The sequence below is a fragment of the Colias philodice genome, chromosome 1, assembly GCF_061535455.1.
Source record: "Colias philodice isolate Cphi_HAF_F1 chromosome 1, ilColPhil1 Martin Lab GWU primary, whole genome shotgun sequence".
NCBI classification, from domain to species: Eukaryota; Metazoa; Arthropoda; class Insecta; order Lepidoptera; family Pieridae; genus Colias; species Colias philodice.
In genome coordinates, this window is record NC_143086.1 from 7,267,410 (window position 1) to 7,280,751 (window position 13,342).

General features: G+C 35.6%; 2 protein-coding genes across 2 annotated transcripts in view; one reads left to right on the forward strand and one right to left on the reverse strand.

The window, feature by feature from the left end:
• The first annotated feature begins 2,017 nt into the window (after positions 1 to 2,017).
• Positions 2,018 to 3,342, forward strand: LOC149491203 (ADP/ATP translocase 1-like). The gene is made up of 4 exons (XM_089714414.1): positions 2,018 to 2,213; positions 2,292 to 2,553; positions 2,630 to 2,864; positions 3,100 to 3,342. Exons 1-4 carry the CDS (start codon positions 2,018 to 2,020, stop codon positions 3,340 to 3,342), a joined length of 936 nt encoding a protein of 311 aa, XP_089570540.1.
• A 415-nt stretch (positions 3,343 to 3,757) lies between these two features.
• Dhc1 (dynein axonemal heavy chain 1) overlaps positions 3,758 to 13,342 on the reverse strand; it is a 99,769-nt gene continuing 90,184 nt past the window's right edge. Inside the window, exons 31-48 of the mRNA XM_089700618.1 lie at positions 13,111 to 13,321; positions 12,827 to 13,021; positions 12,442 to 12,738; positions 12,234 to 12,352; positions 11,802 to 12,163; positions 10,666 to 11,652; positions 9,962 to 10,454; positions 9,236 to 9,878; positions 8,370 to 9,164; positions 8,024 to 8,272; positions 6,383 to 7,951; positions 6,116 to 6,284; positions 5,868 to 6,020; positions 4,824 to 5,799; positions 4,590 to 4,746; positions 4,364 to 4,516; positions 4,128 to 4,260; positions 3,758 to 4,046 (exon numbers count right to left, since the gene is read on the reverse strand). Coding sequence (XP_089556744.1) covers positions 3,793 to 4,046; positions 4,128 to 4,260; positions 4,364 to 4,516; positions 4,590 to 4,746; positions 4,824 to 5,799; positions 5,868 to 6,020; positions 6,116 to 6,284; positions 6,383 to 7,951; positions 8,024 to 8,272; positions 8,370 to 9,164; positions 9,236 to 9,878; positions 9,962 to 10,454; positions 10,666 to 11,652; positions 11,802 to 12,163; positions 12,234 to 12,352; positions 12,442 to 12,738; positions 12,827 to 13,021; positions 13,111 to 13,321 — 7,915 coding nt within the window. The 3' untranslated portion in view covers positions 3,758 to 3,792. The remainder of the gene's footprint in view (positions 4,047 to 4,127; positions 4,261 to 4,363; positions 4,517 to 4,589; positions 4,747 to 4,823; positions 5,800 to 5,867; positions 6,021 to 6,115; positions 6,285 to 6,382; positions 7,952 to 8,023; positions 8,273 to 8,369; positions 9,165 to 9,235; positions 9,879 to 9,961; positions 10,455 to 10,665; positions 11,653 to 11,801; positions 12,164 to 12,233; positions 12,353 to 12,441; positions 12,739 to 12,826; positions 13,022 to 13,110; positions 13,322 to 13,342) is intronic.

A 13,342-nucleotide genomic window follows, 5' to 3' on the forward strand; every position in this document is an offset into this window, starting at 1 on the left:
GCCGACGAGCGACGACGCCGAACTAAAGTACCTACAGTACCATTTACCTTCAGTGTACAATATAGTTTACAGACCTACGACGGACGAACAATAATGAGTAATAAATAAAAAAAAACATAGTTTCTAAGATCATTAGTTTTATTTTATTTTATTGTTATTTTCTTTGAACGATTGGAAATGAAATTACTCAATTTTTACACAGAACTTTGATTTATTAGAATTATGCTCATTATGCATAAGATAACGAACGCGAATGCACGACATCTAGCGCGTCAATGTCTAAACATCGCCTTTCGTTTAGACATTGACGCGCTAGATCTGTAATAAGTATATAGTCTATGCGCTAGATGTCGTGCTTTATGTCGTGTTTCGCTTGGCAAAAGTCACGCACACTACTGTAGAAGTGTCAAATTTTTCCGGTATTTTACTGTTGTTTTTCTAAGTAAATATTGTAAATTATTGATTAAAAAGGTCGAACGCGCACACATTTCATTATAGAGAAGTGATAAAATGATTAGTTTTAAAGAAATAGTGTCTGTGTTAAGTGTTTAGAGGTAATCAAAAATGTATGGAGGGACGGTCGGAACATCAACCTTAACTGAATACTATAACATTTTCTTATTAATTTTCCTCCGTCTGTCTTTCTAATTTCTAGCAAATTTATTATTAATCAATAAGATGCCTGAACCGATTTTAATCGAACTGTCATGATAAAAGTAGATAAAATCTTAGGGCGTATTCAGAAAGAAAGCTTGAAACTTATAAGCGCTTATCGGCGCTTGTCATGTTCATATATTTTCCTGCGCGGGTTACCAGCACTGACAGGAAAATATATGAACATGACAAGCGCCGATAAGCGCTTATAAGTTTCAAGCTTTCTTTCTGAATACGCCCTTAGGGTCAGCTCACACCGAGACGCGACGCGGCGCGACGCTGCGCGCACTTTTTTCATAGAGCGACTCAGAATATACTTTATTCACTACACGAAAAGATACACATTACATTGTGAGAATTCAGATTACGTTGCACCACGCAGCGCTGCGCCTCGAGGTGCCTCGCGGCGTAGCAATGTGTATCTTTTCGTGTAGTGAATAAAGTATATTCTGAGTCGCTCTATGAAAAATGTAAGCGCAGCGTCGCGCCGCGTCGCGTCTCGGTGTGAGCTGACCCTTAGATTACTAACGGAATGGAATCTTCGTACCTTTAGTTCATTATCCGATGTATATTATCAAAATTGTGCACATTCTACTAATAATAAAAATCCAAAACTGAGGACGGATGGAGAGATAGACCGATGGATGTTTTTTATTCTTTCACGTGAAAACTAGTGAACCGATTACAATGAAATTTGGTACGGAGGTACCTGAAGACCCAGAATAAGAGATAGGCTACTTCTAATCCCGGAAATCCCACAGGAACGGGGACTATGCGGATTTTTTTTTAAACGCAGGCGAAGCCGCGGGCAGATATCTAATATTCCTACTTATATTATATACTTTTACGAGTATTACATAATTTTTAATCTAGGCTCATTTTCAACACTCATTTGGAGAGGTATACTCATTAGTCACAGATTAGTAAAGTGCCAAAAATTAATTTAAAAGGTGTAACGTGGTTATAGATAATTGTTATAAAAATAATTTTTGGATATGATGTCCGAAAAGTAACAAAGATTATCTTCAAGAAAAACCAAGATAATATATCTCTGCTGACTAAAGACTTCTTGATGGAGTTCTAATTTCAAACAATAATGAACTTCTTTTATAACTCATAAAATCTGCCAAAGGCTGATGACAGAATTTTTCACAATAATAAATTAATGATTTCATTTTGAATTTCTGTTAATTAGTTTTCATATAAATAATGGATTTTGACAATGGTATCTAAAAGTGCGGTGTAATAAACAATAGTCGCCGCGGAATGTTCATGTAGCTCCTCGTAGAAGTGTTGAAGTATCGATTGTTTTGCAAGTTATTAATAGAAAAAAATCCATTAAGTATTTGGCAAAGAAGACAATATGTCAAAAGATGGCAAAGGTAAAGATGGTAAGGATGGTAAAGCTCACGATCCAAGCGCTTTCATGAAAGATTTCATAGCAGGCGGAGTTTCCGCCGCTGTATCAAAAACTGCTATGGCACCAATGGAACGGGTGAAACTTATTTTACAAGTACAACACGTCTCCAAACAAATAGCAGAGGATAAACGCTATAAAGGTAAACTTACATAAAGTACGAATTGAATTAAAATAAAATAGTAAAAGTAATAGAAAAAGTAAACACTTATTTTTGCAGGCATTGTGGACGCTTTTATACGTATACCAAAAGAGCAAGGGATAGGATCGTTGTGGAGAGGAAACCTAGCGAATGTAATTCGATATTTCCCCACACAAGCTCTGAATTTTGCGTTTAAAGATGTGTACAAAGGCATGTTTTTGGAGGGCGTTGATAAAAATACACAATTTTGGAGGTATTTTGCTGGAAACTTGGCATCTGGAGGTGCGGCTGGTGCGACGTCTTTGTGTTTCGTCTATCCTTTAGATTTTGCACGAACAAGGTTACATAATTAATATTTAATTATTTTCTTTATAATATTAATGCCTGATTGATATACTTATTTCATTTGACAACAGATTAGCTGCCGATGTCGGTAAAGGCAAGGCGAAAGAATTCAATGGACTCGTGGACTGTTTAATGAAAACGTTGAAGTCAGATGGTCCCATTGGCTGGTATCGGGGTTTTGTTGTATCAGTACAAGGCATTATAATCTATCGAGCTACATACTTCGGTTTATACGACACAGCTCGAGGTGTACTCATAACAGATCCAAAGAATACTTCTATATTCTTTTCATGGATTATAGCTCAGGTAATCTTTGATTTTTGTTTATATTTAACGTTTAATGTTATGTTCATAAAATCTACTAATACATATTACGACGTCATAGGTTCTTATAGATCTTACCTATCTTTGTTAATTAGTTAGTAATAGCGATCGGTTAAGTAGTATGTTCAGATGGATTCGTTATCTAAGAGGTAACAGCAGTGTAGGTGATGGAAATAAAACACCAAATTACAACATATTTATGCTTTATTTCTTACAGACTGTCACAACAATTGCTGGTATTGCATCGTACCCCTTGGACACAGTGCGGCGACGCATGATGATGCAGTCAGGTCGACCAGTAAACGAGCGCCTGTATAAGAACACGCTTCATTGCTGGGCTGTCATAATGCGTACAGAGGGGCCTGGTGCGTTCTTCAAAGGTGCCTTCTCTAACGTCCTTCGAGGCGCTGGTGGTGCATTTGTGCTCGTTTTGTATGACGTCATTAAAAATCTTCTCTAAAACGTGGTGTTCGATTTGGAAGTTATTTTATAAGTAGTTTTTTACTTTTGTTTGTTATCGAAGTGTTGTGGTGTTGTAAAATTCGTAATAGACTATTAGTACCTAATAGATATTAAAATTTTATTTGACTAATCTTCGAAAGGTTGAGGCTTTATTAGCACTGAATCACGAACCAAGTTTAATAAAAATATTATTGAACATGACGTGTGTTTTATTTTATAGTCGGTACCTAACTCATACCTCATAATATTTACCTTAGAAGGCTTAGAATTTATAGAGAAATCAAATTATTCTTAAATTGAAAGAGTTCAAAAATTTATTAGGATAATGCAACATAAGCAGGTGAATTAACATTTCTAGAGACAGATCATCAGATGTGCAACTTTACTTTAGGGAACTTTTCTTTTTGAAGCAAAAATTAAATTTTTTCCTTGATTTTTTTAATATCTTTTATTTAATATCACACAATAATGCCACCCCTCGTAATGTCCAATGTCTAGGATTGCTGTCTGTCTCAAAATCAATTGAGCCCACATATTTGGCATCGGTCCTTTGTGGCTTTCTATATATTGGACATTCATAGAGTCTGGGATCCTTTCCTGCTGTTGTGTTTATAGCAAAAATGTAGATGACTGGCATTTGCTCATATAGAACTTTCGGTTTTGATTCTATTAGCTTCCCAGTTTTTCGGTCCAAAGATGCTCCTAGAATTAAACATTTAAGAATTAACGTTTGGAAAGTGTAGTTGTATAAAAATATTTTTCTATAAGGAACGTTTAATTTACCTTCAAGGAATAGTCCGTACACATAGACCCCTTCAGTTGGTCCCTCATGAACATCTTCTCGATTCAATTTAGTTATGTGATTTTGTAGTACCACTGAATCTAATGCCCATCCTTTATGGCTACGCGTTACTTCCTAAAAATGTAGGGAAAGTAAATGAGGATTTGAGCATTGATTCGAGTCACCTCATGTTAATTGGGTCCATTAATTAAGTTTAATAAATATCTCAGCATTATACCTGTCTCATAGCTGTCAAAAACCCTTGAGGATTGAAAAAGCCCGTCATCCAAAACGTATTAGGCCTCCCGTTACGTAACCAAATACGGTACTGTTGCTCACGCTCCAAAAGCTCTGTGTACCAGAAACCTAAAGTCGCAGATTCCCAAGAGACCTGATTAAGAAAAAGAAAGTGTCAATATAACTTTTAACACTATTAAGAGACAAAAAGAAATATTTGATATGACCTTTAACCACTGTGATGGTATACGTGCGTCGTACATGGCATCTAGAGATTCCCTCAAACCTTGACTCATCACTATAGTACCGTCAATTGCCAATTTAAGATCACAAAGAGTTGTGAAGACGGTCTTAATAACTCTCTGTATTCGATCAATTTCTTGCCTAAAATAATATTTTTATTAGACTTAATTTCCAGGATGATATACTTAAATTGCATTACATAAAGCTATTTTCAGTACCTTAAGAAAATATTCATTGGAAGAAAAGCACCCATTTTTTGGAGAGCTTCTCGTACTTCAAATGTAATATATTGCTTGGGCAGTTTTTCTAACATATCATCTGCTAGACGATAAACTATACTTTCTCTAGTTTCTCCACCTTGGCTGCCCCCTTCTTTTGGTTGTACGCTTAAAATGGTATCTAATATGTCTTTAGCGCTGTTAATTTGATACGTAATATCTGCATTACCATGAAGACCGAAAACTTCTGGAGTATCAGTCAATGGTAGTTGGTTAATATAATCCACATATCCCTGAAGATTTCTCGTTTGAGGCACTTTATAGCCTTTATAGAACTCAAACCCGGGACGTAGGAGAACATCACAAAACCAAACGTTAGTAAACGTAGTCAGTAAACGCTTATCAAAATCATCTGTCACCCGACCACCATATTGCACTTCACCTAGCATGTAGCAAATCGTTGGCCAAGATATTCCCTTCTTCGGGTCGATTTCATCCAAGTGATTCTGTATGAACTGTACACTTGCAGCGTAATCCGCTTGGTTAAATTCGTACGGAATATTCCAACCCAACGGACCAAATTTTCTTCTCTCTTGTACTATTGTATGTAAAAATGCGACGGCGTACAGTAACGGTGGCCATTGTGGCAAAGATGAATAGTCTAATGTATCTTGAGTTATATTTTGGTACGTTCTCTTCATGCTAGCTCTTATCCCTTGAGGTGGTTCATTCGTAAATTTGATGGCCATTTGCAGTAACCCTATTGGGAAATCTGTATGCACTTCTGTGGTTAACCAAAGACGGAACGATTCTTGTATATGCTCAGTTTCAATCAAAGCATCCATGGCTTCCACACAAAATGGAAGAGACAGATGAATATTTTGAAGTAAAACCCAACCACCTTCATTCATGGAGTCCGAAATCATTTTACGTGCGACGATTTCTTGTCCTTGTCCCATTGAAACGGCCTTAAGAACTGTAAAACGAAAAAAAATAAGGATTGTTTTACTGGAAAAAGTAACTGTTCGTAGATTTTATGCTTACCAATTTCTTTAGATTTTGCAAGGGATGCGATTTGAGCTGATGGATCGGATCCAATAGACAAGATACAAATGAGTGGCGTCCTTGGTTCAGACTCCTCCCATGTTATCTCCAAGTTCAAAATGCGGCCTTCACCATATTCAGCACCGAGTGAATCTAAAGCACAATATATTTTTCAAGTCTTATCTATCTTAATGGATGAATTGCATTTTAAAACTATTATTTACGCGAATAAGATTGAAATAATTTACCGACAATATACTTTCTAGCTTGCGAAAGTGTTCTATCTGGACTCCAAGATCTAATGAGCAGTAATTTACGAAATACATCGAGACTTTCGTGGTAACCACTAGGAATTGTATCTTCTTCTGGTTTAGCTTTTTCGTACCATGTTCGCCATTCTTTTTCGTTTGTTGATATCTATCGAATGCAATATAGATGTACAATTGTAGGTACATACAAGAAAACACATAGAAAAGGATTTGAATGTTAGATAAATTGTTATGAATACTACTTACTTTACTAAGAACATCGGAAAATGTTTTCAATTTACTTATTTCAACCAAGTTTAGCCATGTTATATCTAGAATCCATTTGAATGGTTTAGGTGTAACTGCATTTAAGTCAAGTGATGCACCTCCTTTAACAAATGCCATGAACTCATCGTGTGATATAAGGCCACGATGACAATCTATTTTCATAGCCAACATCAGTGTAAATAATGCTTTATGTCTTTCATACAAACTTCGAAGTGTAAAAGCCCATACTTCGTGGGTTAAGTATTTAAGAATTATATTTATACGTTCTTCAGTAACGTTGCTTTTGGCCGATTTTGTTATAGAATTGTCGAAAATAGTCAAAAATTGTTTTAAGGAATTTTGATACATGATATTAACGTTACTCATTTCTACTATCAAAAAATATAAGATCGAGCCGCGAGCGGCGACTGCTCGAAATTCTTCTCTTGCTTTGATGATTTTCTTTTCTGTAACTTCAGCCACCTTCAGCTTTTCATTGACTTCTTCAGCAGTCGTTTTTGTTATTTGCAATACTTGTATCAAAGCTTCATCATCAACTAACGATCCTTCTGAAGATGTTAAACGGCAAAGTAAATTGCTTTCTAGTTCCTTCATACTCCTTTGATTTTTCATAACTGATTCAAATAGAGCGACACGTTCTTCTTCTAAGTCCGATTTTTCCATTAAGATAACACGACCGAGTAATTGATCTTCAAGCCCTTGCATTGTCACTGTGAAGTCGATTATTGAGGTTTTTGCGCTTATCTCAGGTGAATAAGCTGGGTTTGGTAACTTCGTAGTAATATAAAGCATGAAACCAGGCATTACATCGCATTCTTTATCACCAACTATTACTTTTTCGATCGATCCCGATTTGATAAAATTCTTTTCTAATACATTGTCAATAACTGGATCTAATTCAACTCCTACATCCTCAATTAAAAGAGGTCTGCCTAACGAGAGACTGTCTTCAAGATGGGTACGAAAATACTTATGATTTAATGAAGTTATTTGAAGTTCATTAGAACTTTCTTTATTTTTAATCCAATTTTTTCCTTGACTTTGTGGATCTACTAAAAGTGGATAGGAGCTAGATTTGGTGACGATTAGCGCATTTTGTACGGATAATTCATCATTGGGCAAGCCTTGAAGCGTCCATTCAGATATAGTTGCACTTTCTACTAACATGTTCGTTATATTTAAATTATCTGTAACAGGTATTTGTTTACTTTTTAAAATACCCATCCACGTATTGAACAGATTGTTTCTAAATTCCTGATTATATGGCCCACAATATGATAAAAATCCCGTAGCTAATACAACATCTCCAACTAATCTCCCTAATTGTTGCTTAAAATCTTTACTTTGCTGAGTCCATCTTATTTTTTCTCCGCCCAATCCATTAATTAACTGGGTTGCCGCAGTCATTTTTCTTAAACAAACATTTGCAGCATCTGTTAGTTGTTGTTTCTCGGAGACTGCAGATTCATATTGTTCCTTCACTTTTCTTAACGACATTTCACGTTCTTCCAGCTGTCTTTCAGCAGATGCTAAATCTTCCATAGCGACCTGAAAATTAAATTATATTATAGACTGTACATATATAAATCCTGTATAAATATAAAATTTTAATAATCATACCTTCAGCCTTGCTTCTTGTAGCATCAAGCTAGCTTTCAACGGCAATACTTCTTTATTTACACTGTGGAAGAATGCCATAGCTTTAGTCCATGAGAGCAGACCCGCCACATCACCACAAACACGCTTCGCTGTATCCATATTATAGTCTTCCATTTCAAAATAAGGTACAAGGTGCTCTACCATTTCATTGTTAATAATATCCTTAGGGTAATTTTGTAATTGCAGCAAAAATGTAGTACTTGCCATCATCTAAAAGACAGATGCAATACAGTCGAATACTTTTAAAAGGTCTCTATCCTTTTAAAAGTATTCGACTGTATATATATATTTGTAAAATAAAGTTTACCTTTAACGATTCAGCCCAAGAAGGTTTTGGACATGGTGCCGCCGTATCTGGAATGACTGGATGAAGTCTTCTTTGAAATAAGATTAAAACGCAATCCATAATCCTCATAATGAGGTGTGGAGGTCTACCCAGCTTTCTAACTGTAGCTATATGTGCTGGTTTTATTGTATTAAGGGCAGCTTCAGCTTCTTCAAGAGCTGGTTTCGCAGCTTCGAGTTTTCTTTCAGCTTTTTCTTTTTCCTCCGCTATATATGCAACCAAAGCTTCAGCCTTTTCTTTCACAACTTGGACTTGATTCTTTACTATTTCAGCTTGCATGGCTCTTTCAGTCACTTCAGTAAGTACGCGATCTGCTTTTTCAGATGCTAATGCTAAATCTTGTTCCATTACCGCTAAGTCTTTTTTTAAGACTTCTACTGATATCGACGCTTCACGTAACTTTTCTAAACCAGTATCCATGCGAAGTGCACCATCGCCTAATTCTTTTTGTTTCATTTGGTATATTGTTTTGTAGCCTCCTATGAAGCTAAGGTAAGACTTTGGCGTAACGTGTGACGAACGTCGAAATCTTGAGAAGTATTCTGTGGAAACTTGGGAGACCACATCTTGTATTGTACCAAGAACTGTTACTAACTCTTTTTTTACTTCTTTAGTACATTCGATCTCAAATTCAGCTAAGAAATGATCAGCTACTGAAACTAGAGCATCTTTTGGCCATGGTTGGAACCAGTCTATCGTGCAACCTGATATTAGTGCCGGGAATCTTAAAGCTCTATAACGGAAGGCTTCACTAACCTTAAAAAGTAAATGAGTATTAAAATATATAAAAAAATCTACAATATTTGTTTTTTTACTAATGTACTTACAGGTGAAAAACATAAGACGACATGCAAATTTTGGCATGTCCTATTGAGAAAATATTCCATAACCAATTCATTAGTTAAAGACCGCTTCTGGTTTTCTCTTTTCATAATTGGCGTTAATTCAGATATGATTTCCTGTTGTTCATCTTTGGTAAATAAGTTTGATATAACTCCAGAAGATAGTATATTATTTAAATATTCTAAAAATCCTTCTTCCTTTATGTCCAAATCAGTAAAGATGAATGTAGTGCCTTTACCTTGTACCCCACACGATCGGTATAACAGTTTTAAGTCTTCTAAGAAATTACCAACATTATACGATCGCGTCAACGCAATTTGGAAAGAACGATATCCAGCGATAAATGTAGATAATTTTGTTAAAGATTGTTTTCCTGAACCACCAACACCTACAAGCATTACATTTCCACGAGGATGTCTTATAACACGTGATATTTTTACTAAATGTAACATGGCGTCTGGGAAAAACACAAGATCCATTCCCGAACCTCGAACCATTTCATTAAATTGTGATAAGAACATTTCTAGACGATCCCTTAATTCACTGTAGTCAAAAACTGGTTCATATACTTTTGGCAATTCCATATCAGCATCCTCACCTTCCTCTCCAGTCGGCTCAGGAGCATCTCTAAAATAAGAAAATGATATGAAGTATTTAAAAATCTTGCTTTTAAAATTATATTAAAAAATAATGATTATATAGTTACTTACCTCATAAAGTCTACAAAAACAGGATCTTTTTCCATCATTTTCTTATACTCCGGTCCTAACATTTCTTCAGTGATGTCATATAATGCTTTGTTAAACCAGTTCTTATCTGTTTGATGTGTAAATCTATCCGAGAAAACCCTAGAACACTCATGTTTCCATAACAACATTAAGCATTTTTCGGATTCTATCACAGTGGGTAACGTACCCACCATACCTTGCCATACTCGCGATAGGTCTCTTATAGAAAATACATAGTGAAATTTAGCAGGCGTAGGAAGTAGATTAACTCTTGTTCTAGCCCACAGCTCTCGAGTTAAAGGGATTATTTTCTTTATGAGTGAGCGTACTTCAATTGTAAATCCACGTTTAGCATTATAATGTCCCTCTCCAATCACTTTAAATATTTTATCAATGGAGTCATTGTTTGGTAGGGGACAGTTGAAAATTGAGAATTGTCTTTTTAGCCTAGCTGGAATATCATTCCTACCACCACCTGTAAATTATTAGAAAGTAATAATTAGAAGATAATTTTTCGGTGTGATAATAATAATTGATTTTATAATTTATTTATTTTCATCACAAATCTTTTATTTATGACAAACATCTGTAAGAGACTGGTGCCCGAGACTTTAAACTATTTATGTTACGGGTCAACAGAGATTATGAACTGTTATACAAAACATGAGTTATAAGATGTCGTTTACCAGGTTGACCCATAGCTCCCAAGAATTGTAAATCAACAATGGTCGTGAAATCTCCGGGCTTCTCCAAGCTATAGAAACCTCCCATGCTCATGGTTTGTCGCACTATTTCATTAGTGATTTGATCTCCCCATTCATTGATTTGAGGCAAGTTAATATCATCAATGAACACAAGCATTCGTTTTCCCCCAGGAGGACCAAATGTCATTCCACTCCGTTTTTCGACGTAACTTTCTATAGTTTTTTGAAATTGATAAGGACTCGTAGCTGATGAAAAATTGAACGAGCGCCCCATGAACTGTTCTGGATTTGCATTTTTCATATAGGCTTTCATCATTACAGTTTTTGCAGAGCCCTGTTCTCCAAGAAGTAGTACAGCTTTCCCTTGTTTTGCTATGCAATGTATCAGGTAATTTATTCTGACATTATCTACGATCGGAACAAGAATGTTCGCGTAATCGGGAGTAGCTGTATCAGGGTATTGGTAATTTGTCATTAAGTCTTCCCATAATTCCCACTTTCCATGTTGCTTCACATAGAAGTCGAATAGTATACTGGGCTTGTTGTTTGGATGTTTGGGTATGTCCAATATTTCATTGAAAGTTGTTTTGATGTACTTATCATACTTATTTCGGTCATTTGTTTCTAGAAGAGAACCAAAACCCCAAACTAAACAAAAAACGTAGATTTTGTGCAGATGTTCAGGCGTGTAAAGAACGACTTCTTCTGTTTTTTCTTTCTCCTCGTCATCTTCCATGTCTCCATTGACCGATTTGCTTGCAGACGGATCTTCTGTTTCTACTATTTGTGGAGGTACAAGACCTTCCAATAAATTAAGCATTTGAAAAACAATGTTACTTTGAAGAACGCGCATGCTAAATAGGAGATTCTGAGTACACCAAGTGTATGTATTTGGAAAGGTTTGTTCAAAAAGTGAACTAAACACCTCCATTTCTCTTGCCGATCGTGTTTTTAACCAGGCATTTAAAACTGAAAGTAAATTAGTAGAATTAAGCATGTTTAATTACTCATATTTGTTTAATTGTGTTTTAATGGTGTAAAATAAAGTATTTTTCTTTCATTCATTAATTAATGATTAAAAAGTTATTTAATTCTTGTTTAATAGGATGTAATCTTACCAGGTTCCCAATCTAATCCCGAAGAACTCATGTATACCATTCCGTTTCTAGAAACAGTTGCAGGTGATGCATTATCGATGTTTTCTGGTTCAAATATTATTTTGGAAGTTGGGGACATAGTTAAACGGTCACCGTTTGCAAGAGTCAGAGTCTTATTATCGTCAAGCACTGAATTTAAATTTTCAATCCATATGCTGTCTACTGGGCCATCTAAAACTAGCCAAATATGTTCTCCAGTTTTAATTTTAAGCGTTTTCCGCCATAAAGCTGAGAAAATTCCGTCCGTCCAATCATTTGTAGCAACATCTAGTCGTCCGAACATTTGGGCTGCTGTTATTGCTTTTGGATTCATTCTCATTTCTCTGTAAAATACAATTTAAGTTAGAGTAATATATGTTTTCTGTACAAATTTACTTTAAGCTGTATAAATACCTGTGAGGATCCTCTGTGTCTGATAGAGCGCTCATAACTGTATGGATGCATGTTGTTTTTCCAGCTCCTGGTGGACCTAATATCATTATACCATGTCGTACTCTCTGAGTTTCGTACAACTGAAATTTCGTAAAAATGAATGTGAAAGAATGAGTGAGTACACAAATATACATATTAAATTATTTCACCAATACTTTATTTAACGTACTTGTATAATTTTTAAAACCCAAGGAGGATGATAAACTAAACCACTTGCGTCAACCTGTTTTCTAATGGCTTCTTCCAAGCCAGGGTAAGTTGTTTTCTCCAGAACTTGGTTAGGGAACAAATCGGCAACTAGAGAAATAAAAAGAGGCTCATCTTCATCGATTAGTTTTGATAAATTCATATCTCTTAAGACCCTCATAACGATAGTACTTTCGTTGTCTTTAGCATTCACTCGTTTAACAGCACCAAGAGTTCTTAGAACGGATAAAATATTTCTAAGCCCAAAGTCGTAGTGAACCTAGAAGTTAAAAGTATTATTAAGGCAAAACCTTTTCAATAATACCGTTATAACAGTAAGAGTACCAATGTGAGAAAATGGTACTTACCTGTTTAGTCAATTGTTCCTCACAGAGTTTGTATAGCGTGTAAAACTTTCGAGCAAGAGTTATGTTTTCTAAGAAACCACAAGAGGCGAGTTTCACACGAATAATGATTTGACGATCCGGCACCATCATAGCAACAGTCCTAAACTGTATTTTTAAGTTTTCTGGTAATTCTTTACGCCCAGCATATCCTGGATTCTTTTGTATAAAACAAAACACGGATAAATTATCAAATCACACGGTCTGAAAATTTTAATTTACTTTTGCTAAGCAAGCTAAATTCTCACCATAGTAATAAATATACCAAATTCAGGACACATTTCAGACATATCACCATCTGTGAATAGGAACGTCTTCTTCTTTTCTTTCTTAGCAGCCAACACAACAGCAACTTGTTGTGCAGCTACCGACAGCACGGGCAGCTCGATACGATTGAACTCATCGAAACATCCCCAGGAGCCAGACTGTGCAAGACCTTTGTAGATTCGACCTAGTCCTCTGTAAGAATTCACTTTAATG

Bases quoted from the DNA above. Each gene is read 5' to 3' on its own strand.
- LOC149491203 (XM_089714414.1), top strand. From the start codon at position 2,018: ATGTCAAAAGATGGCAAAGGTAAAGATGGTAAGGATGGTAAAGCTCAC. The intron at 2,214-2,291 runs GTAAACTTACAT...TTATTTTTGCAG, and splicing joins AGAGGATAAACGCTATAAAG to GCATTGTGGACGCTTTTATA. The intron at 2,554-2,629 runs GTTACATAATTA...ATTTGACAACAG, and splicing joins TTAGATTTTGCACGAACAAG to ATTAGCTGCCGATGTCGGTA.